The following is a 25304-nucleotide window of genomic DNA, read 5'->3' as shown; positions in this document are numbered from 1 at the left end:
AGGGGAGGGTGGGCCCTGCACTTGAACCCAGGCCCTCGGTTTCCAAAATCTGTGGATGAGAGAATGGGCAATGGGCCAACTTGTGTGGAGCAGGGGGAGCCCCTGGGAGGCTATTGAGATGGAAGGGTAGTGGGCTGGGCCCAGGCAGGGGCCTGTGATTCAGGAGGCCCTGGGGCACCGGTTCAGGTTCTCCCGGAGGGGAGTGTGTTGGGATCCTGTATCTGTGCCCTCCGAATGACATCTGTAGGTGTGTTTAGTGACATACTCAGCAGGTACGGGAAAGATGGCCCTGTGCCAAAGGCCAAGCCCAGAGATGTTTCAGATTTTTCCCTTTATGCCCCTGCAACCAAGCCCTGCTGCTTCAGCACATATAAGAGACCCAGGCTGGGGCTGCAGCATTCACTGGCCTGGCCCCTCGGGTTTCTCTGAGAACGGCAAGCTTGCTCTCCTCTCTGCAGCCATGATCTCCAGACAGCAGTGTGTCCGAGGCGGGTCCCAGGGCTTCAGCTGTGCCTCGGCCATCGTTGGTGGGGGCAAGAGGCCTGCATTCAGCTCAGTCTCCATGTCTGGGGGTGCGGGCCGCTGCTCCTCTGGGGGCTTCGGCAGCAGGAGCCTCTACGGTCTCGGGGGGAGAAAGAGCATTGCCATCAGTGTGGCCGGATCCCGGCAGTGTGCTGGTTTTGGGGCTGCTGGAGGTTTTGGAGCTGGCTTTGGGGCTGCTGGAGGTTTTGGCTCTGGTAGCTTTGGTGCTGGATTTGGGGGCTCCTTCAGTGGACGGGGTGGCCCTGGCTTCCCTGTTTGCCCTGCTGGGGGGATTCAGGAGGTCACCATCAACCAGAGCCTGCTGACCCCACTTCATGTGGAGATTGACCCCGAGATCCAGAAGGTCCGGACTGAGGAGCGGGAGCAGATCAAGACCCTCAACAACAAGTTCGCCTCCTTCATTGACAAGGTGAGCTGCCCCTTTGGCCGGACAAGGTGGTAGAAACCAGGGATCCTTTGTCCTGGGCTCTCAGACCTGAGCCTATCACGGATATTGGGAATCACGGAACTTCTCTGGGCCTCTGTTTTCCAGCTGTTAAAGGGGACTCATTCCTCCAAGTCTTCCTCTTTTGTCCACGGGGAGCAGGAAGACAGGCTACTCATAGCAATGCAATATTTGGAGTCTTCCTAGACGTGTTGTGTGATGTTGGGCAAATTGCTCAACTTTTCTGAGTCCTGGCATCCCTGCTATATGGTTTCCCTGGGCGCATGGTTTCCCTGCTTTTTTCTCAGATTTTGGTTTCGGAAGTCACATGGCTAATAATCTAATAATTAACCAAAATTAATTATAGTTAATATAAGAATTTAACTATTGGGACTTCTGCTGTTGGAGCAGAAGAAAGCCAGGCTGGTTTCCCAAAAGAAAAAGGAACCAATGCCAATGGCAGACTGTGGGTCCCAGTAGGACCTCGGAAGTTCATCCCCTTCATCCTGACTCTGGGCAGACTTGCTCGTCTCTGGGTCTGTTTGAGAGAGGAGGGGTTGAGTCTCTCCTTTTCTTTTTGTAATCTAACTTCCTTTCCCATGCAGAGTCTAGAGATTCAAGTCCTTTGAGCTTAATTACAGCCAAGTGTGATAGATGATAGCAAGCGGATCAGCCCAGATTGCTGAGTCCTCCGAAGACTAATGACTGAGTGGATGAGGGTAGTACATTGAGCCAAGGGTGCCTTGATTCTCTGTACATTGAAATCTTAGTCCTCTTAGATCCACAGGGCAAGAGTGAACAATCTTGACCTTGACCTATTTGAAGACTGTAGGGCTTCAGAGAGACTGTAGGAGACAAGAGAGACATGACAATGTAATGTAACCCATTCTCTTATATTTTCTTTCACTGAATAGGGCATTATTGGTACAATTGGCACAATATCCATGAAGTCTTTATATTGGATAATAGTACAGTATCAATGTTAAGTTTCTTGTTTTGACAATTTTATTGCAATTACATAGAGAGCCTCAATTTTAGAAAGTACTACTGAAGTACTTAAGAATAAAAGGGTGTTGTGTCTGCTAACAAAAAAAAAGAAAGAAAAAGAGAAAAAAGAATGAACAATCTTGGAGTAGGTTGAGTGGAAGTATTTGCTCTTCTTGCTGGTTGAATAAGCCAATAAGTCACTTTATGGTGACTCCAGGACACATAGATATAAAAGCAAGACCCAGGGTTTGGTGTTTCCTTCTCTCATCTCTCCTTATCTCCCCTTTTGAGTTCAGACTGTGATAAGTCACCCTTACCTGCTTTTCTTTCAGCTCTGAAGCACATAAAGTGGGAATCTTGTGCTAAACTGCTACCTTGGTTTCTCTGGTTAGACCCCTTCGTAGAGAGAGGGAAAGTTCAGGGAAGTCCCCTTGAAGAGTGAGTCTGGCTGAGACTCGGAATGTGTGTAGGGCCTACATGCTAACTATTTATCCTCAATGGTGCACAGCTTTAAAGAGACACATAAGGCCCATTTAGTAAAAAAAATCTTCAGTGAATTTATCATCCCTTTGCCTAGGGGCAGGATCGCTTTGAATGCAAGAGTCCCCAGACTGTGGTTTTTATCTCCTAGTTTTGTTTATTTTATTATTGCATAGAAGTTCAATGTTCTTCTCAGCAAGTCAGCTCAGGGGGACCTCTGGATCCCTGTGGTCAGGAAGTGGTACTTGCTGCTCAGTCAGGCCCTGCTGCTCTGACTGTACTCTGTTCTCCACAACACATGTGTTCCGTCGTTGCACGGAGCAAAGCCACCATGTTGACCCCAGTGGGTGGTGCCTAGAGTTGTGACACAGTTGTCTACTTGTGTAGCTCTTGGGTCCTCTGGGTGGCCTTGGCCAATCCTCCTGCCAAAGCTTTGGGCCCTCATTGGCTGGCCGGTGCCTTTTTAACACAGGTGCGGTTCTTAGAACAACAGAATAAGGTCCTGGAAACCAAGTGGAGCCTCCTCCAGCAGCAGACGACCACTACATCCATTAAAAACCTTGAGCCCCTCTTCGAGGCCTACGTCAGTGGCCTGAGGAAGCAGCTGGATACCTTGGTCAATGACAAAGGACGCCTGCAGTCTGAGCTGAAGTCCACGCAGGACAGTGTGGAGGACTTCAAGACCAAGTACGTGTGGAGCACAGAGGGGCACCGCCTGCCAATATCTGCCCAGCCACAGCCCAGGGTCCCGGGCTCCTGTACAGCCATTTAGAATCTCAGGCTCTGGAGAGGTCCCAAAAGGATCAGGAAGGTTTTCTAGTTTGTGCCCCTGCATCTACATGGTCCCATTAAAAAAACTGGTGTGAGGCCTAGTTGCCCCAAATAGAAAATGAGTGATGCACTCAGGCGGTTGGGCTTGCTGCATACAGAAAAGATCCGAAACTGCATGGATGAACAGTAGTATGGCAAGGTCAGAAGAATACAGGTTGTAGAGACAGACAGACCTTGTTTGAATACTGATTCCTCCACTTACTAGCTGTGTGATCTTGGGTAACTTGCTTAACCTCTCTGAGCCTTGTTTTTCTTCATCTTTAAAATGGGACTAATAGGGGTGCCTGGGTGGCTCAGTCAGTTAAACATCCGACTTCGGCTCAGGTCATGATCTCACGGTTCATGGGTTCGAGCCCTACATCAGGCTCTGTGCTGACAGCTAGCTCAGAGCCTGGAGGCTATTTTGGATTCTGTGTCTCCCTCTATCTCTGACCCTCCCCTGCTCATGCTGTCTCTCTCTCTCTCTCTCAGAAATAAATAAAAACATTAAAAAAATTTAAAAAAATAAAACGGGACTAATAATCCTACCTTTTAGCTTTTGAGAATTAATGAAATTAAATGAGATCAAGAAAGCAGGCAGCATAGCAATGGATATAACATGAACATTTAATACATAGTACCTCTTATTATACTCCCGGTGGGGTGGAGCTGAGAAAATACTGATCCACTCTCTCAATTCGCTCTTATGCCAACCAAAGAGGGCTGGAGCATTGCAGCACCGGAGAATTTAATCCACCAAATGGATAGCCCTTCTGTGGAGCTAAAACCAACCAGATCATGTCTGGTTCTCCTCTTCACACCCTATCTCTTGAAAACAGTCTTTATGAAGTTTGATTTTCACTTCTCTGAATAAACCAGAGTCTAGGCTGGTCTCTCCTACATGGTAATTAATAAATGTAAGTTAAGGGGCGCCTGGGTGGCTCAGTCGGTTAANGTGTCTCCCTCTCTCTCTGCCCCTCTGCCACTCACTCTCTGTCTCTGTCTCTCTCATAAATAAACATTAAAAAATTTTTAAAAATGTAAGTTGAATGAGCATTTGCATGAAAACAGCAAAATGTAGCCAATTACTTGGATATTTCCAAATAGTTAGATGTTTGAAACCCAGCAGCAGAGATCAGGGAAACACTAGCTCACTATATGGCTTTTGTCTTTTCCTTCCCATCCCTCCCCCAGGTATGAAGATGAGATCAATAAGCGCACAGCTGCTGAGAATGACTTTGTGGTCCTCAAGAAGGTAAGAGATCAATGAGGGGAGGGAGGCACTGTGAGGGAGGGAGTGGTCTTTGGCTAGAATCATGGGTTTGGTTCATCTTGGCCTCATCTTTACCCCACTTGGTACTATCCAGATCTATGTGGTCCAAGGAATGGTTAACTGAACCAGAACCTAAGGAACTGAAGTTGGGGATAAAAGCCTGTTTGGATAAGTAGCTTCCATTTCTGGCTGCTTTAGGGGCAGAGTATGTCAAATGATTAGTTCTTTGTCACCTTGCCTGTACTGAGAAGCCTTCTCTACATGCTGCTGAGAACACCTTCGTGTGTCACTTGACATTCCCTTGCTCCTCTTGTGATTTCCGTACCTTTGTCTCTTAACCCCCCTCCTCCCTGCCTCCTCTGCAGGACGTGGATGCGGCCTACATGACCAAGGTGGAGTTGGAGGCCAAGGTGGATGCTCTGAATGATGAGATCAACTTCTTGAGGGTCCTCTTTGCTGCGGTGAGGACTCCATCCCTGTCCATTCAAAGAAGGAAATCCTAGTTCTTTGAAAGGACTCCAGCTCCCTTACTTGTTGAGGGTGCTCTCAGCAAGGTCATGGGTAGCAAGAATTGAAGTGAGAGACTCAACCTGGAGGCTTTGGAAACCAGATGTGGTCTTAGGAAGAGTGATCAGATCTAAAGATTGCATAGGATACAATTTCTTGCTGTTAGGCATTTCCCTGGCAAAATGAATCCATTCATTGATCACCTGTTTACAGTTCCCAGAGAGCAGTGAAGACTAGAAATATTACTTTTCTTGTCTTGAAATGTCACCAGCCACTTGATTTCTACATAAAAACTTACCACCCTTACCCCTCTCTGCCTATTGGGATGTTAACTCTGTTTCCATCTGAGACTGTGGCATGGCCATTTCCATCACCACAGTGGGCTTCTGGTGTCAGAGATTAGGGAAGAATCACTGGGGGACCTGACATGAGACATTTTCCATGTAGGAGCTCTCCCAGATGCAGACACATGTCTCAGACACGTCCGTGGTCCTGTCCATGGACAACAACCGGAACCTGGATCTGGACAGCATCATTGCTGAGGTCCGTGCCCAGTATGAAGAGATCGCCCAAAAGAGCAAGGCTGAGGTCGAGGCTCTGTACCAGACCAAGGTGGGTATCAGGGATCTCTCAGGAGATGGAAGTGGCTTCTGGGGCTCTGCTTTTGATGTCTGTGAGCAGGTGATCATCACCCAAGCCCAAGAGATGTCAGAGGTGAACTCATGTTCTGGGCATCACTGATCCTGGTCTAATTGGAGATTACATGATATTTTGTATTATCCCTGCCACCTGTTCTTGCTGAGTTCACTTGAGAATAGACCCTACCCAACCAGCCCTGACCCTTCGTTCCTTGTGTTTTCCTGGATATTAGGTCCAGCAGCTCCAGATCTCAGTTGACCAACATGGTGACAGCCTGAAGAACACCAAGAGTGAGATCTCAGAGCTCAACAGGATGATCCAGAGGCTGCGGGCTGAGATTGAGAATGTCAAGAAGCAGGTAAGTGTCACCACCTTCTAGCCATGGGACAGAGCCAAGACCAATGTCTCTATAGAAGACAAATAAATCTGGCATCAGGCCAGAAGGTCCTGAGCTTGTGTGCAGGGGATTCGTGAGTCCTTATATAAACCATACCCAGGTCTTTTTAGCAATGATCTACTTAACCTGACACCACACCCTGGTAAATACGGTTTTTTGGCTCTTCTTCATTGTTTTTTGCTCATCTTCATCGAATCAGTCTGGTGGGGATATTGGTGGTCCCTGGTTGGAGTAAATGAAATGTATGAGTAGGGTAGGTGGGGATAAGGACAAAATCCTGACACCTTAGCCCAAGTGAAGGTGACACGGGAGAGGGAGCAGGTAGAGAAGCCTTGACAGTAGGGCACTGATGATTGCCTGGTCAATGCTATCGTCTACAGTGCCAGACTCTGCAGGCATCCGTGGCTGATGCAGAACAGCGTGGGGAGCTGGCCCTCAAAGATGCCTACAGCAAGCGCACAGAGCTGGAGGCCGCCCTGCACCAGGCCAAGGAGGAGCTGGCCCGGATGCTACGGGAGTACCAGGAGCTCATGAGTGTAAAGCTGGCTCTGGACGTGGAGATTGCCACCTACCGCAAGCTGCTGGAGGGCGAGGAGTGCAGGTGGGGTGGGCAGGGCAGGGCGGGAAGGTGAGGGAGGGAGAGATCCTGGAGCCTTGAGTTTGCACCTCTGTTGGGTCACCTGCTTCAGTGCTGCATGGGTGTGTTATGAACTGGGGCAGAGTGGATAATAGGTTCACATTCAGACCTTTAACTTGGCTGCATACGGATGGGTTTGGTGCTTGAGACCTGCTTATTGAACTGAGTGTGACTCCGGGCTCTGCTGTGACTCACTGCTCTTTCTCTTCCCCACAGAATGTCTGGAGAATGCCAGAGTGCCATGAGCATCTGTAAGTACCTTCCACTCCCACCATGACCTTTTGCTCACCCCGATTTGGGTAAGACCCCTGGGTGCCAGTGTCATTGGAATAACCATATCCTTTGTCTCTCTCCTGCAGCTGTGGTTGGTGGTGGCACTAGTGCTGGGGCCATCAGCGGAGGATTAGGAAGCTGCTCTGGGTTTGGCCTGGGCAGTGGCTTTGGCTCTGGCTCTGGAAGTGGCTTTGGGTTTGGTGGTGCTGTGTGTGGCAGTTCTGGAAGCAAGATCATCTCTACCAGCACTGTGACCAAGAGATCCCTCCGATAGACGAGACAAGGTCCCTGCAGCCCCTGAGCCCAGCTGGGCCCCGCCCTGGTGTCTCTGTGCTTCCTTCACCCCGCCTCCACCCTCCCTCTCTGGGGCTTATTTTACCAGTGTCACCTCAGCATGGACTCTGCCCTCCTGGAGTTTGGTAGCTTCCTCTCAATTTGGGCCTGGTGACCCATCTGGAATGAGAGGGATGTCAGCTGATTCTTCACCACCCATGGGCAGAGGAGAACACAGCCAGGAGCTTCATCTCCAGAATTATCAGGGTCATATATGCCCCTCCCAGCCTATGGTCTCGGGTATCTCTCTACATCAGGACCAAACTCCTCTGTTACTCGGCAGCAACTTGGCCTGCAAGATCAGGACAGGAACCACTCAGGGTCCCGTCCACCTCTTCTCCTTCCCTCTATCCATCTTTGCGTGACTCTCTAATAAAATGCATTTGTCATTCACTCTGAGCCATTGTCCTTGTTCCCTGGGGAGAAGTCTCCAGCATTCAGGTGGGAGCCAAAGAGGTTGGGGCCTGAGAGATATGTCTGCACAGATCGAGGTCATCAGCTAATCTGGGGGAGGTGTGTGGTGTGTGGAGTCCGAAGGCTGCTTCAGAACAGGGGCACAGACTCCCAACAGCCAACAAGTACACAAAGCTGGCAGACAATCAGAGCGGGTGCATCTCAGTGCGGAGCCTGCAGTGAGCCTGGAGGACAGGAGAGGCAGTCAGGGGGTCTCCAATGAATAAGGAATGAGAGGTTGGGGAGCTTATGGAGAGTTTATACTCAGTGTCTAGCAAGGCCTCCCTACTTTCAAGAAACTTCATGCAGAGGACTCAATCCTGCTGGACCAGCAAGGCTTCAGGAACTCCTTCCAAGTACCAACAAGATCCCGATTGTGGGATAGAGGGATGGAAGCATGTCGTCCTCATAGAGCTTTCATGCCCTGCTCATTTTCCCATCTCAGGTGATTATGTCTGGGGTTATGTCTATACTGCTGTGCCTGAGTGGTAGGGGTGTGGGGGAGGAGACGCAAGTCTGCAAGAGCAGTAGAAGGTGAGGCTGCCTGATTGGGCCAGCCCTGGAGATTATGACTGATGAAATGAAGATGAGGTGAGGACAGTCAGAGGTGGGGGTCTGAGTATAGCCTTTGTAGATACCCTGATTCTATACTGGACCAACTTCCAGCTACATGGAGGACCATAACTCTCCCGCACAGTTGCAGGATGCACTCATTCCTTTGGCCACGCAAATGGTGCTTCCCACCCTGGACTGCCAGGCAATTCATTCAGACTTCAAACCCCCAGCATAGTGCCCGTGGGACCCTTATTGTGTGTGGACAGAAAGGCACAGGGTTTGCCCAGAGCCTGTCCCTGCCCAGGTAGCCTTCACACAGACCTGGAGGTGGGCCCAGGGCCACATGGGCAGAGCAACAAAGCATTAATCTCAGGGGCTTGTGCTCCCTGGGCTGGATGGCTGGTCCTTCATCAGCCCCACCCTAATCTCCTCATTGTCTTGGGGCTCACCCCCATGTGTCAGACCAGGAAGTGTTTGGCTTGTTCCCACCTCTGTGCCCCTCCCCTGGGAAAGTGCTGAAGTGGCTCTTTTCTAAGTTCCTGGAGCTGGGAGGAGGAGTCAAAGGTTAGCAGGAAGGGAGGGACTCCTCCAGTTTACCTACCAGGAAGATGGGGGCTGTGATGGGCCACCCTGAGGAGCTGGGGGCAGGTCAACGAAATTCTCATGCCCGCTGAGCAAGTCAAGTATGTGACTAGCCAGCTTGAGTGACACCGCTAGGCCTCCAGGGCCTCTTCAGTTCAATATAATGGTTTACACAGGAAACTCAGGTCAAGTGCCTGTGTATCTTTGAATAACTGTGTTTCTGTAGGCAAGGGGCTGTGTGAGTATGTTTGTGTTTCATTTCTATAAAGAAGACTCCTGGTTCACCTAAAAGAGGTAAAACATTCCTGTTGGTCTTTGTTACCGGAACAGTCCAGGGGAGTGGATCCTGGCCATGATCCATAAGCCTGGAGCTGATTGACTATTCAAAGGTGGTTATTATTTGAGAGAGAAAGTCCACTTCTTAGATGACAGGCATCACTCATCCCTTAGATCTTTGAACTGGACCTTGCCAGCTCTCTTTCAAGAGAGCTATGGAGACACAGACTGCATTACTTGCCCCTTGGAAGGTCCTGCACTCTCCACACCCTCCCCTCAGCCCCAAATGCTTGAACCTGAGGAGTACTAAAACCACTTCTCACATTGTAATGGCTCAAATGTGGACTGGCAGATCTTTAACTCATTTTATTTGGTTCATCTGCCTTGACTCCCACTCTTAAGGCTCCAGGCTCACAAGCCTTATTTGCATAGGTCCCTCCCCCTTTACCAAGACCCTCTGCTCTGAGTCCAGCCCTCCCCGTTTCAGAAAATTCTTGGTTGGGGCGCCTGGGTGGCTTAGTCGGTTAAGCATCCGACTTTCGCTTAGGTCATGATCTCGCGGTTCGCGGGTTCGAGCCCCGCGTCGGGCTCTGTGCTGACTGCCAGCTCGGAGCCTGGAGCCTATTTCAGAGTCTGTATCTCCCTCTCTCTCTGACCCTCCCCTGCTCACGCTGTCTCTGTCTCTCTCTCCTAGAAATAAATAAAAATATTTAAAAAAAAAAAAGAAAATTCTTGGCAACACTTCTGAAGTCTCTCTGCCTTGTTGCTAGTAAAACTGAAGGATATAGTAAAGAGGGGTTTATTTAGTGTTGCCCCATTGTGGCATTTTGGTTTTGCCTGCTGTGGGGACCCAGGCTTCGGATTCTAGGACCAGAGGACCTCAGAATAAGGCAAGTCTGCTACCATGTCTTGAGTGATGGCCAAGGTTTAATGAGACAGCGATCTAGCAAAATAACTAAGGGAGCTGTGTCCTCCTTTGTTACCCCTTGGGACAAGGGAATAGTGGTCCAGGCCAGGACAAAGGGAAGGAACAAGCTGAGGGAAGAAGCCATTTTATCACCTGCTCCACCTTTTTGCTGTGTTGAAGGTAGAGACTGAACAGTCATCTTTTTATCCCATGGGGAGAAGGCTGGGAGTGTAGGATCATGGTCATGAAGGGTCTTGGTGGGAGCTCTAGGACTCAGGCTTGTTGCTACCCATGGTTTCCTGCTTCTGCAGGGTGTCCACTTGAAAAGTTGTGGATTTAGTTCTCAAAAATTCAAAGGAGAAGCTAGATGAACGAGGAAGAGATTTTTGGCAGAAAGAGTTTGGATTGCCATTTGCCATTCATCATCCATCATCCATCATCCATCCATCTACTGTCTATCCATCTATCCACCCATCCATCCACACATTTATTAGCTGTTGAATTCTCTAAGGCAGGGACCATTCTTTATTCATTTTGCTATTTCAAGGCCAGTGTGCATGTCACATAGTAGATGTTTAACAAATGTTGGTTTAATAAATGAACAAATGTCCTAGGCAATGTTCTAATAAGAATTAAATGATTCTTTCAAGGAGTTTTCAATCAGGGTAATAATGTCTACATAAAAACATGCACATATATAACCTGGAAGGGAAGAAGAGGGAACTCTGGGCCACCTGCTTTCGGTGTGTGGCTTTTAGGACCAGGATGTGCTTTGGACTCACATCTGGGAACTGCCACACGCGCACCTCTCTCCCCTTCAGGCAGCTGTAATGCTAAACCTTGGCCCTGCTCTGCCTCTTTTCTCACTTTTGTTTATTGTGAGCTAATGTTCCAGGACCCAAGAGGTTTGTTGTTGCTCTCTTATCTCCCAGTAGAAGCGTCTTCCCCCTAGTGACGTCCATTCCTTCGATATCTGCTGTGTGCTTTCCTTATGCTGAGGGCTGTCTCCCTGGACTAATTACATAGTATCCTGTGGTTCCCTTATTTCACACCATGATCATACCCTCTGCCTGGTGTCCAACTGGATTCCTTCAAAGCTGCAGCAGAGAGGAGAGCCCTGCTTTTCAAATCAGTGCCTGGAAAAATACATTTAAATTTCCTGTCCACTTTCTCTTTCCTAGGTTAAATGATCAGCTCACCTTTCCCCCCTCCTCCCTTTTTAGTTTCTGTTTCAAGCAATTTATTTCATAACTTCCTAAGTTGTTTTTGTAATCTCCCAGGGAGGACAAGATGGTATTTCTGCTATTGACAATCTCCAGTTTGAGGAGCCTACCAAACGCGATTCAGCACAAATATGGTGGAGAGCTCCTGTCACACAGAAGAATCTTACTTAGATAAAGGATTATTGAGGGTGAGCCCCCCTCTCGGTTTTATTGTTCATCTTCTCTGTAAGTCTGCTTTGCGACCATTGTTCCTTCAGCTTATTCTCACAGTAGGACGTGGAAGTGAGTTGTTTAAAATCAGGAGTCAAATTTCTTTTTTTTTTTTAATATATATTTTTTAATGTTTTATTTATTTCTAGGAGAGAGAGAGAGAGAGAGAGAGACAGCGTGAGCAGGGGAGGGTCAGAGAGAGAGGGAGTCACAGACTGAAACAGGCTCCAGGCTCTGAGCTGGCAGTCAGCACAGAGCCTGACGCGGGGCTCGAACCCACGAACCGCGAGATCATGACCTAAGTGAAAGTCGGACGCTTAACCGACTAAGCCACCCAGGCGCCCCATGGAGTCAAGTTTCTGTCTTGGAAGGTAAAGAAGGTGAAGTGGGTCTGAACACATTCTGCCTTGACCCCCATAACCTACTCTCTACACAGCTGCCAAACTCATTTTACAAGTCCGCTCACGTCAAGCGCCTGGGTGGCTCAGTCAGTTAGGCGTTCGACTTCAGCTCAGGTCATGATCTCGTGGTCAGTGGGTTTGAGCCCCGCGTCGGATTCTGTGCTGTCAGCTCAGAGCTCGGATCCTGCTTCGGATTCTGTGTCTCCCTCTCTTTCTGCCCCTCTCCTGCTTATGCAGTCTCTCTCTCAAAAATAAACATTAAAAAATTAAAAATAAAGTCAGTTCACGTTTCACCTTTGCTGAAACCCTTCAGTGACTTCTCTTCTCACCTCTTCCCTCATCCTGCTTCAGCTCTGCCGGCCTTATGCTGTTCCTCAAACGCTCCTCATTCTCCTGTCTCAGGCCCTTTGCACTTGTGGTTCTCTCTGCCCAGGACACCCTTTACTCACATGTTTGCATGCCTTGTTCCTTCACTGTGTTCAGATCATCCACTCAAGTCTCCTCAGAGCACCCTCTATAAGACAGCACCCCTTGCCATGTCTACCCCCCTTTCCCACTTATTTATTAGGTAGTGCCTTTCACTGCCTGACAAACATATATTTATTTCTTTATTGTCTGTCTTCCACTGGCATTGTGGACTCTAGAAAAATAAGGACTTCATCTGTTTTGTCCACTATTGCATTCCTGGTACCTAGGATGGTGCTTGGTAAATAGTAAGTGCTCAATAAGTATTCATTTTATAAGGAGAGAGAGCCCAAGAAGGCTGATTAGACCTGATGTTTTGCATCTGTGGAAGAAGAAGGATAGTAAGCTAAGAATATGATGAAGAAAATAAGAGTGCTCGGGTCCTTGCTAGAGCAATCAATTCATTGAATTCACCTGGGAATGTTCCAGAGCAACAGAAGGGCCCCTACCTAGTCTCACATTAGGATGTAAGTACATCTCAAAGTGACACACCATGACAAAGAGAAAATAATAGTGACTGTTTCCTGAGTACCTAGTATGTCTAGGTACCATCCTTAGAGTTTGCCATGCATTATTTAATCCAATGCTCATGACAGCGGTGGGAGATTAATCTGCTATTATTTTCGTCTTATGGAGGAGGAAACTAAGGCTTGAAGAGGCTTGGTAACTTGCCCAAGAACACAAGTGAGAAGCAGAGCCAGGATTTGAGCCCAGGACTGCCTGATTTACCCGGGTAAAGCCCCTATCTTACCCCCTAGGCGGGACCCATGTGAGCCAACAGTTAAAGAAGGGGACAGAACCTTACCCTGCAGCTAAAGAAGCACAGCGTCCGCATCACAGACAGTGGGGATCCTCCTAGGGGTTTAGCCAGACACTATGTCACCCCTGAACATCATATCTTCATTAGGCACTGTGATTTTAAGAGTTTCATGAACAAAATGAAGAGTCCTGGAAACCATGTGCAGAGAAAGTAGACTGGGAGAAGTGGCTGGGGTGTATCAAACCTGGAGAATGGCTTCCGGAAATTCAACAGCATTTTCTAATATCAGAATATTCCTGGCAGAAGCCAGGAAGGTTTGGGTGTATTACTCTGGAAGGTCAGACGAGAGTGAAGTCATGTAGTTCAGGTCACATCTGTTGAAGGCCTGCTGGGACCAGATGCTGGTGGACACAAAGGCAGGGAGGTCTGGCAGTGACCTCACGCAGAGGGGTGGGGTCCAGTGAGGGACTTCAGCAGGGGACAGTGAGCCCTGTGTAATGGACAGTGGAAGAGGCTGGTTGTCAGGACTTGGAGACCTGGGGCGCAAAGATCTCAAGTGGCTGTTGGGTTACCTCCAGGGTTCTGAGCATCCAAATGTGCACGTGTGTCTGTAGACTGAATAAATCAACTATCTTTCACACACATGTGTATTACTATTTTGAGACATATGCGAGTATAACATGCAATTTTATTTAAAAGCATTGTTGAATTCACAGTAAAAATAGATGTCCTCAAATTACCCTGAAAGGATATAGTCTAACCTATGTGAAGGTCAATGTCATTTTTTGATGTCAAAAGGGGCCTTCAGATCTGGAGATGGGGTGGGAGACCCCTGCTGACCCTAACTTCACTGAGTCCATGAAGAAGAGGTGGGCTCATGCTGGAGTAGAAGGCATAGAAGCTAGAGCCAGGAAGAACTTCCTCAGCTCAGGGTGGTGACCTCCTGGCCTGGGCAGCCCAGAAGTTTTGATGGATAGCCTTCCATGGGGATCCTGAAGAGCAAGAGAGGCTGTGGAGAAGTCGGGGGGCTACCCGGAGGTAGAGGAGTGCTCTGGCCAGCTTCCTGGGTGCAGCACCGTATGAGACTCCGATATTATACGCCTTAACACAGTGAGTCACTCATTTATCTGGGGATAAAAAACTTAGGATATTAAGTTAAGCTTCAAATAATCCAGGTGTTCAGGGTGAGTGTAAACCAAGTGTTTTCTCCAAATATTTATTGGGTCCCCAAGTCCCGAGGGCTGGGCTGGATCATCATGAATTTCAACTTGGGATTGCTTCCTCTCCTTCCATCACCTGTATCACTCATGACTCTCCAATCAGAATTGACGTTCTAACCTTACTAACGCGCTCCCAATCCCTGGTTTACTTTCTTTCCCTTGTGGGAGATGTTTGCTCTAAAATCCTGGCTGCAGAATAAAAATATATTAAGCCCTTCCTCTCACTCCTTCTGTCGTTGGCTGGGAAAGTCCCAGTTCTAGGACTAGGTGATGACAGTTGTGGCTGTGGCTTTGCTTCTCAAAGATTCTTCTGCAAGCTAATTTCCTCTAGAAGAATGGCAAGCATAGCTCAGAATTAATGGGCTCTAATCATGGCTGCCCCCATTGGGGGACAGTTGGGTACCTTGATTCACCGGGAGTTTAAGAATCCCAAGGATCCATTCCGTAGACTTCAGAGTCGGCACCTGATCATGCAGCGGCCTTGTTCTGTCTGGCACAAAAGGCAGGCCCTCCATCCATTCCACCCTCCAATCCCTTTCTGCTCTAGCCAGGTCTGTCTCATCACTGTCTTGGTCAAGGCTCCTGCTTGCAAATATGAACATCCATTCTGTCTTATGTAAGATGAAAATAATACATTAAAGGATATTGTTGCTCATTTGCTCTCTGGGAGCTGGGTAGCTTGGAACCATACACAGCCACACCTGGGAGCAGCTCAGGTGGCGATGTGATCACTGTTGATGCACCCCTGATGCTTGGGGTCAAATGACAACATCCCACCTCTGCCCGTGGAGGCCCAGATGTCTCCATCACTGCACCCTCCAAGAAGCTCAATTGTTCTGTCTGTCCATGGCTGTCTCCTTACATTGTCCACATCAGAATCCGAGTCTCAGGAGGGTCTACCTCATTGGAAGATTCTAAGCCATAGACCTGGCCTCTAGCTGCAAAGGAGTCTGGGAATGTGTTTTCTGGATTTTGTCCTACGAAGGTGGGGATCACAATGTGGGCAATGACTGAAACGTAGGAAATGTGTTCACAGATGTTGTGTGGCCACAAATGACAAAACTCTACCACGGTCTCCACTTTCTGAATGCAACTGAGCTTGTTTTCAACACTGAGCTTTGACTCATGACCTCCTGAGCTGAAATGCCTTTCCTTCTATCTAATCCTGCCTTCCTTGAAAGTTCTGGCCCATGTCTCTTCAGGAAGCCTTCCCATGTGATTCCGTTTTCTGACTCTCCATGTCCTCACAGTACCCATTGCACAGAACGTAGTTCTACAGTCTTGTTTGTTTGGCTTGTCTACACTGTGAGCTCTTTGAAAACCATTCAGTCTATCACATGGTGACTTAAGAGAGTCAATACGCAGTAAACACTCATATTTGTCCCCTGGTTTCTCTTTGGTAGGCTGGAAGTGAAGCCCACTTCCCCTCATCCCAAAATCATGGAGTTGATAAGCTCTTTATCTATCCCCTGCAGGGCCACCATGGATAAGTGCAATAGGCTCATCCTTTTATTGGGCTGGTTCTTTGAGGGGTATGAAAGCTGAAATTCTCTGTGTGGGTTGCAACTATAAATGGTTAACAATAGTAGTGAACACTGCTTGAACTCAGGTAGAGTGCTAGGTATTTTCCAGGGGTGACCATGACCTTATCATTATCATTAAAAGCTTAATTTTGTAGATAAGGAAACTGAGGCACAGAGAAGCTGCTAACAGATGTGCAGTGACAAAGCTAAGATTTAAAAACTGGGCCTGTGTACCCCTGAACCAATATGACGTTGTATGTCAGTTATACCTCATTTAAAAAAACATTAAACAACTGGGTCTATTTGGCTTCAAAGTGCACACTCTTTAATATTAAGAAACAGAAATAGGGCCTAATTTTTTGTGATACGTGTTTTGAAACATTGGACAGATTCCATTCCTCCAGCTCGGTTCCTGTGAGATCCAAAGGGGCAGAGGTGATTGGCCATCTTTAATGGTTAATGATGCTGAAACCCAGAGAATGTAAACAGCTTTGGTCATGGTTAGTCATGGGGTGGGGCTGGCCCAACTCCGGGTTTGGTTCATTCTTTAAAGTTTGGTTCTTCTGAGGGAGCAAAGTGGAGGAGAGTGCCTGCGGTGGCCACGCTCTGGACCGAGGGCTAATTTCACATGGCATTAAGCCTTGGGCAACAGCTGTGGAAGGTCAGGGATCTAGTTCAGACCTGTGAGTGAGGGATTCCCAGTCCTGGGCAGGTGGAAGATTGTAGGACCTCAAATGCCCAGTCAACTTCAAGTTGCTTCTGTGATTGATTCTTATCTATCTATCTATCTATCTATCTATCTATCTATCTATCTATCAAAATAATTTTTTGGTAAAGTTTACTTATTTTTGAGAGACAGAGGGAGAGGGTGTGAGCCAGGTAGGGGCAGAGAGAGAGGGAGACACAGAATCCGAAGCAGGCACCAGGCTCTGAGCTGTCAGCACAGAGCCCGACATGGGGCTTGAACCCACAAACCCTGAAATCATGACCTGAGTTGAAGTCCGATGCTTAACTGACCGAACCACCCAGACTCCCTTTGACTGATTCTTTTAAAAAAATTAAAGTATAATTGACATACAATATTATATTAGTGTACTATATAGTGTACAACATAGTGATTCCAAAATTACGTACATTGCAAAATGCTCAGCATAAGTGTAGTTACCATCTGTCACCACACAAAGTTCTTACGATACTATTGATTGTCCATCCCCAGGCTTATTTATTTTATTTTATAACTGGAAGTTTGTATCCCTTAATCCCCTTCACCTGTTTTGTCCATCCTCTCACCCCTCTGATTGAGTGATTCTTTTTTTTTTTTTTCATTTTTTAGGATGACCACTTCCTTTAAAGTTTTTATTTTAATTCCAGTACAGTTAACATACAGTGTTATATTACTTTCAGATGTATAATATAGCGATTCAACAATTCCATATATCACCCACTGCTCATCCTGACAGGTGCACTCCTAAATTGAATGAGTGGTTCCTGATTGGTTGGTTCTTGATACTGTGATTGTACAACATTATTTCCATTGGAAAGGAGGCAACACTCATTTTGCATGTACGTTTCATGAACCATGAGATGATGACCTGAGCCAAGATCAAGAGTCAGATGCTTAACTAACTGAGCTACCCAGGCACCCCAGGAACCCATTTTTGACCAGTTTTATTTGGTTGTAATCCAGGAAAGGCTTAATTTACTCATTAAGTCATCAGCTAACTGATAGATTCATTCAACCAAACAATTTTTATGAGCACCTATTATTGGCAAAGCACAGTGTTAAGAACAAAGGGATCCAGTGCATGAACAGGATTGTAAACTCCTGGAAAGCTTGTGGCTTTATTCTGGGGAAGGAACCAAGAGGATACATAGCCTGTGGAGAACAGATGGGTGAGAGGAGAAAATAGGAGAACCAGGTCACTGAGGAAAACTTCGTTTCCTCTGTACTTGGGGCAATCTCAGCCCTACCCAGCACTGAAGAATCCCCTGTCCTTTCCTCCTTTCTCCCAGTCTGAGATGGCTTCTGCCAAGGGCACATAGGTTACACCCTTAGCAGGGCCTAACGTGCAGCAGACAAAACGAAAAAAGACCTGTCCTGGAGAGATAAGTGGCTAACTTGGCAGGAAGGCTTTCCTCTTGGACAAGCCAAGCCCAGTCCCTAAGCCTCTGAAAAACACTAGGCTGGCAGGTTCTCAGGCTTCCCGAGTCAGACACGTATGGCGGTGCTGGGGTCCTGCCAGGTCTGTTTTCCTGAGGCCGGGGGTGGGGTCTGGATGCTGAGGCCATAGCCTCCTAGGAGCACACCTCGTCAGCCCGAGAACGGTCCCACAGGGGGCCCACGTATATTGTTCACCAATGAGTCTCTGTACCTTGCACAGTGCCGGGCACGCATTAGGCAATCTGTACCTATTTGTTGAATTGGTGGTAGAACTGGTGTTTGAATTTCTAGTCCTCTGCATCTTGGGCAGAAGCCAGAGAAGTTCCCAATATTTGGGGAGCAAGAAAGGAAGCTTTTGAGCTGCGTCAAGATGTGGAATAGCGCGTGGCTCCTCTGGGAAGTTTTCAACAAGCAAACAAACATTTCTCATATTGAATTTTGCTAATGACTCATCAAAGCACATAGGTGTTTACTGCCCTTTTTCTCAGAACACAGTCATGAGCCCAAATGCCCCCGTGTCCTGAACTACAGCTTGGGATTGGGGGTGGGGAGCCCAGGAGGCAGATTTTTCATGGATCTGAGCTTTGTTTCCAGGAAGGGAGGTGGGGAGGGCATCACTGCATCTCAAACCCAGCACAGAGCTGGGCCCACAGTGGGCATCAGTGACCATGTGTTGACTATGGAATGAACTGAATCACCCCTTCTGTTGAGATACTTCCCCTGAGTCCTTGGGTGGCCTTCACTGTTCAGGCAACCAGAACATCCCCAAACCACCTTCCACTCCATTCTTTTCACAGCTGAGGGCAGACAAATGGCCACTGGGTACCTGGCAAGGATGAGTGTACCTCCTGGGTCCCGTCAGACAAAGCTAAGGAGGTGGCCACGCCCAAGTGTGGGGCAATGCCAGGCCCTACCCCCTGCCAGGGAAGCCTGCTACCTTAGCATTTTTACCATTTCAGATTATTTTCAAGGTGTGTTTAGTAGCCTGGAACAAACTTATTGCCTTGGAGGCAAACCCAACCCATGACTATTTGGGATTAATTATCTCTCCTTCATTTGAGCCCAGCAACCTCCTTGATGTATATAAAGGGATTTATTTTGCACAGGCCTTCAGTTCCCTTCCCTCTTCCTCTGTCAGTGTCCTGCTTAACTCTTGTACTTTTCCTTCACCAAGCTCTCTCACCATGAACAGACAAGTCGGCAAGACCTCTGGTGGCGGCGGCCAGGGCTTCTCGGGCCGCTCCGCCGTGGTCTCGGGAAGCAGCAGGATGAGCTGTGTGGCCCGCTCAGGGGGAGCCAGTGGAGGGGCCTGCGGGTTCCGGGGTGGGGCGGGTGGCTTTGGCAGTCGCAGCCTCTACAGCCTGGGTGGCAATAAGAGCATCTCCATCAGCGTGGCTGGTGGCTCCCGGGCTGGTGGCTTTGGGGGAGGGCGTAGCAGCTGTGGCAGTGGCTTTGGGGGTGGCTATGGAGGTGGCCTTGGTGGTGGTTTTGGTGGTGGCAGAGGAATGGGAGGTGGCTTTGGAGGGGCTGGTGGCTTTGGAGGAGCCGGTGGCTTTGGAGGAGCCGGTGGCTTTGGTGGAGTTGGTGGCTTTGGAGGGGCTGGTGGCTTTGGTGGGCCCGGTGGCTTTGGTGGGCCTGGCGGCTTTGGTGGGCCCAGTGGCTTTGGTCCTGGTGGCTTCCCTGGGGGAATCCAGGAAGTGACTGTGAACCAGAGCCTCCTGCAGCCCCTCAATGTGGAGATCGACCCCCAGATCGGGCAAGTGAAGACTCAAGAGCGGGAGCAGATCAAGACCCTCAACAACAAGTTTGCGTCCTTCATTGACAAGGTGATGAAGCTCAGTCTGGGCCCCCATTTCCAGGCTGGAACTTTGAGTTTGACATTTAGGATCAATCATGGATGAGCCAGGCTGGAGGGGGATGGCTAGGAAGAGTCTAGGGTCTGGGAAGATGTTCAGAGTTGATGAGTTTGCCTTCATGGTCACCTGAGTAGGAGAGACAGTGGGTTCCTCTTTGGACCTGGACATCTTAGGTCCTACCTGTCTGGCTCCCTGCTCAAGTCTCCTGCCTGTCACCTTATCTATGCCTAGGCTGGCAGCCTTGGGAACATATGGCAAGAGCCATGGCCACTGGTAGGAAAGGGGTGGGCGTTTATCAGATATGAGGCTTTCTAGGAGGCCTGTTCCCTCCACGCCACTGTGCCAGGCAAAGGAGGCAGATGCCCTGGAGAAGGGATTGAAGGGTCTTATCTGGAAAATTAGTCTCAACAGGGCTGTGAAGAAGCTAGCAACTAGTCTGCACCCCTAATTGACCTGGTCAGGAGAAGAAGGGTGCTTGGTGCCCCCCAGACCAGGGTAGTTCACAGTGGCAAGCTTTCTCTTGTCATGCTAACTGTGGACTTTCAATCAGTATCACCTCCCAGTGATTCACATCCTTTGAAGGGCTGAACTGTCAGCAATGCTTTGGGTAGAAACAATGCCGCTGAGGTTCAAGCACATTTCTGCAGATTTGGAAGTTGAGAGAGTTATGAAGTCCCTGGGGAACACCGAGGGGTCATCTTTACAATTCAGCTTCTGGACAGGGGCTACTTCCAGATGCCCCACCCATTTCTCCTCCTTCTGTAACTTTCCAAAATGGTGCTGTGTCTTTAGCGGTCCTACGGAAGTGGCTGCCCACCCGTAGCCTCTCCAGCTACTGCAGAAGCCTATCTTCACATCCTTTCTGGGCCTCTGTGCTGGGGGATGGGGAGACTCAGATGCTCAGTCCCACCGGAACCGGGGCCCCTCCTCTCCTCTCCCACAAGTGTTGCCTGATGCGGCTTCCCCCGATGCGCGGCAGGTGCGGTTCCTGGAGCAGCAGAACAAGGTCTTGGAGACCAAGTGGAGCCTGCTCCAGCAGCAGGGCCCAAATTCCATCACGGGCACCAACAACCTGGAGCCCCTTTTTGAGACTTACATCAACAACCAGCGGAGCTACCTGGACAGCATCCTGGGGGAGAGGGGCCGCCTGGACTCAGAGCTGAGGAACATGCAGGACCTGGTGGAGGACTTCAAGAAGAAGTGAGTGACAGAGACACGAGTGGGGCAGCCCTGTCTCGGAGCCCCAGCCCTTCATGCTCTCCTCCCACCCGGCGGCAGTGGTGCCACTTAGCCTGTCTTCCTCTCCTTACCTTCATAGGGGATGGCTTCATTCACTGGGCTCCCCACTCGCCCTCCTTCCCCAAGGACAAATAAAGTCATGGCAAGTGGGATGAGTTTAGGGTTGAGGAAGCACTTCCTCATGATCCAGGCCGGGGAAGATTCTGGTTCTAGCATCTGAAGGCTGCAGGGACAACTCATGGCATGCTGACCAACTGTCCCGGTTTCTCTGGGACCGAGGGGTTTCCCAGGATGTGGGACTTCCTGTACTAAAACCAGGCCAGGGCACTTAGGCTGGAATGGCTGGTCTTCCTAGCTAAGAGGGGGAGAGTAAAGAAGGTGTGTTCAGATAAGAGGGACGGCACAGGGACAGAGGGATGGAGAGATGAATTTTCAGAGTTTTGGACAAAAGTGTTTACTACTACCTCGAAACCCAAACTCAGCTATTTCTTTTGAACCCTTACAGATATGAGGATGAAATCAATAAACGTACGGCCGCCGAGAATGAATTTGTGACCCTGAAGAAGGTAAGGCTGTGTGTGTGATTCCTGGGGCTTGTGCACACGCACGGGTTTCCAGCTGAGCTGGGGGGACCTTCTTACTCCACTGCCATGAAGCTACTGAGTTCAGGCATTTGGAGCAAAAAGCAGAAGCCAGGTACGTCGTAGTCTGGAAAGATCCCCAAGAGTCAGTTCACTTGTTTTTTATTTTTGAGTCGGCACTTGAATCATCCCAATGAGACACGAGTCACTCCTTCACATGGAGACCAGCCTTGGACAAGGTCCGTCAATCACCAGCCTGTCTTGACTCTGTCCTGCTGCACGTGCAGTTTCTTGTTTGTTCCTTGGGGTAACAAGACCTTAATGCTTCTGTCTTTTTCAGGATGTGGACACCGCCTACATGAACAAGGTGGATCTTCAGGCCAAAGTAGATGCCTTAATGGATGAAATCAACTTCCTGACGACCCTCTATGAAATGGTGGGGATGTTTCCTACTAGGAGGGGACCCAGGGAGGGTGAGATAGTCTCAGAGGCTGGGCCGCTTTGGTATCTAGGGCCCAGGAAGACTCTGCCCAGAGATAGGGCCGGCCCCTTTTTGGGGTTCTGCGGGATGGACAACAGACACGAGGCTCTCTGAGGGGCGGGGGAGGGGGCAGGGCAGGGCAGATGCACGTTCAGAGCTGAGCCAGAGAATGGGTCTGCTGTTCAGGAGTCTCTCTGCAGGCGTCTGTGTGCTTGCTGCAGAGGCCCAGAGAAGTAACAGGCCCCTCTGTGTTGGCAGGAGCTGTCCCAGATGCAGAGCCATGTCAGCGACACCTCCGTGGTCCTGTCCATGGACAACAACCGCAGCCTGGACCTGGACAGCATCATCGCCGAGGTCAAGGCCCAGTACGAGGACATCGCCCAGAGGAGCAAGGCAGAGGCCGAGGCGCTGTACCAGACCAAGGTGGGAGCTAGGCACCTCTCAGAGGATGCCCCGAGGGTCTCAGGGAGGCTGTGGCCTGTGGGGACTGCTGGCTGGTGGGTCCCCCGTGGTTCTGAGGTGGACCCCTCTCGGGTCTACTCTCTGGAGAAATCCTTCTAATGGCTGTTCAGCCATCCCTGGAGGAAGGTGGTTCCACTGTCCCCTGCCAGGCCACATGGGACTGGTTCTAGCTTGCTCAGAGATGGCAGGGCCAGGGAATTCCTACCACAACGCCCCAGATATTCTCTTCCCTACTGCTACAGAAGTGTCCCCGCCAAAACAGAATTCAATGTCATTGTAACAAATGCTTATTAAGCACCTCAGGGTTGGGTGGGGTGATGTTAGGGATAGAGAAACAAGTCAGGCCAAGCTGCATTAACACCCTCTCTTTCCTTCTGTTCTCCAGTTGGGAGAGCTGCAGACCACGGCCGGCAGGCATGGGGATGACCTGAAGAGCACCAAGAGTGAGATCTCCGAGCTCAACAGGATGATCCAGAGGCTGCGGGCCGAGATCGAGAATGTTAAGAAGCAGGTGGGATGGCAGTGGATGTCGGTGCCTAGATGGACCAGTGTGGGTGGAGCTAGGAGCTCGGAACTCCTAGTGTGGAATGGACTTCTGGGGTCGTCTCAGGCAGCATGGGCATCCAGCAGGTTCAAAGACTGAGCCAGTGTGGACGGCTGGTAATCCAGAGGGAAAATATCTCCATAGATGAAGACAAGATAGAGGTGTTGGGGAAAGAGTGCTGTTGCCTGGCTTTAAGACGCTTGCTATGGGATAAGCTACTGTAAGACTCAGAGAGCCCGGGACCCTCTTATAGGCTCATCTCTTCCCCTGCCTTCCTCCTGCCCCAGAACGCCAACCTGCAGGTGGCCATCACTGAAGCTGAGCAGCGCGGGGAGATGGCCCTCAAGGATGCGAATGCCAAGCTCCAAGAGCTGCAGGTTGCCCTCCAGCAGGCCAAGGACGACCTGGCCCGGCTCCTGAAGGATTACCAGGAGCTGATGAACGTGAAGCTGGCCCTGGACGTGGAGATTGCCACCTACAGGAAGTTGCTGGAGGGGGAGGAGTGCAGGTGGGCCTCCGGTTCCCTCTCCCTACCTCTCCTGACCTGGGGCATATGCAGAGGGTCAGATAAGTGACTAAGGAAATGGGAATGGAGGCCTTTTGTATAGAGGGAGGACCCATCATCCATCCATAGGCCTTGAAGAGTAACACTTGCCTTCACCCACCCACGCTTTCCATAGATAGCCAAAGCGCACTCACAACCAATGCGCAAGGGGGCTCTGCTATGGCCCTTGGCTATATGAAGCTGTTGCTTCATCTTCGGGCAGGAAGGTACCTTTTCTGGCTGGCATGCCTCTGTGGACAAGGCTAGGCACTCCTCTGCCTGGCTTCTGAATTCAGTTCCGGTTGCTATTCATCACCTTCATCCATGACAAACTGCTGGAGATTTGCTTTGTGACAGAGCTATTTCTCTGGCTTTCTCCTACAGGATGTCTGGAGAGTGCCAGAGCGCTGTCAGCATCTGTAAGTAGCCAAAATAACTATGACAATGAGAACTGATTCTGAAATACCTGCAATAACACAGGGCAGTAGCATCTTATTAAAAAATATTTCTATGGAAGTTGGAGAGGTTTTCCCTGGGCAGAAGGGGCAGCAGATGTGCTTTTGTAATTATTTTGGGTTCAGGGCACTCTTAACAGATCTCTATGGGATGGGGACTATGCAGTAGGAATGGGAGGAAAAATTCTGGATAATCTACAACGTGGGGAGGGCATCAAGAGTTGACCACGAGTAGAAGGAACTATTGGAAAATTCATAATGACTTAGCATTATGGGATGAGCACCTTATGCCATTAGAATGTATCACAATGATCACCGGTGCAAGGCTGCCTTGGTGGCCTCCTCGTCATCCCGGGACCCGTGGGTCATTAATTATGATACAGCTCGGAGGGCAAAGGGCGTTGATGGTGGTTCTGTTCTCTCCCCTGCAGCCGTGGTCAGCGGCGGCGGCGGCGGAGCGGCCTTGGGCTCGGNCAGCGTCAAGTTCTCGCAGTCCTCGCAGCGCTGCTCCAGATAAACAGCGCGCACCGCAGCGCCTCGCGCCCCCAGCCTCTGCTCCCCGCCTGCGTCAGCGCCACCCGCAGCGCCACCTCCCTGCACCCCCGACCCCAGCACATCCTCCCAGGGCCGGCTCTCCGGGGGCTAGAAGACCCAGGCCACTTAATCCTCCATCCAGACCCCTGGCCGAGTGCAGCCGTGAGAATCTCAGGCGCCTTCTAAGGCTCGCCTCTGTGCCTGTGATTGTCCACGTGTGGCCTCAGCCACCACTGTCTCCTGCCCTTGGGGTCCCCTTCCTGGGTGGAATGGTCACCACTGCTGATGTAAATAACACAGGGACCTCTCTGCCAACCGTTCTGTCGCCAATAAAGTGCATCGTGTTTCACATCAGGCCTCTGCGTCCTCCCTGGCCGCCTTTCTCCCCACTGGACTGACTCCTCTCACCCTGTGCTGTCCGCAGAACAGCTGCAGTGCTCTTCCTCTGCGACTAAGGCAGTGACTCCCTAGTGTCCTGTCCACTATATGGGATCAAAACGGGCAAAAGCAGTGGTTTATTCTTTGAGCACTGGGGGCCTGGTGGGAGCACATTCCAGAAGGCCCTGTGG

At 49.8% G+C, this 25304-nt stretch overlaps 2 protein-coding genes across 2 annotated transcripts; both read left to right on the top strand.

Annotated features, from left to right (window-relative positions):
* Window positions 1-460: 460 nt before the first annotated feature.
* On the top strand, window positions 461-7244 carry KRT4 (keratin 4). The gene is made up of 9 exons (XM_077753611.1): window positions 461-952; window positions 2907-3121; window positions 4439-4499; window positions 4883-4978; window positions 5472-5636; window positions 5896-6021; window positions 6441-6661; window positions 6914-6948; window positions 7057-7244. The coding sequence occupies exons 1-9, from the start codon at window positions 461-463 to the stop codon at window positions 7242-7244; spliced, it is 1599 nt and encodes a 532-aa protein (XP_077609737.1).
* An 11979-nt stretch (window positions 7245-19223) lies between these two features.
* KRT3 (keratin 3) lies at window positions 19224-24718 on the top strand. Its single transcript, XM_077753684.1, has 9 exons — window positions 19224-19865; window positions 20875-21095; window positions 21640-21700; window positions 22056-22151; window positions 22455-22619; window positions 23044-23169; window positions 23490-23710; window positions 24131-24165; window positions 24633-24718. The coding sequence occupies exons 1-9, from the start codon at window positions 19224-19226 to the stop codon at window positions 24716-24718; spliced, it is 1653 nt and encodes a 550-aa protein (XP_077609810.1).
* Window positions 24719-25304: the final 586 nt, after the last annotated feature.

Source organism: Crocuta crocuta, unplaced genomic scaffold, assembly GCF_008692635.1.
Source record: "Crocuta crocuta isolate KB4526 unplaced genomic scaffold, BGI_CrCroc_1.0 scaffold30, whole genome shotgun sequence".
NCBI classification, from domain to species: domain Eukaryota; kingdom Metazoa; phylum Chordata; class Mammalia; order Carnivora; family Hyaenidae; genus Crocuta; species Crocuta crocuta.
The sequence above is the reverse complement of the archived record's forward strand: the minus strand, read 5'-3'. Positions and strand labels throughout refer to the sequence as shown.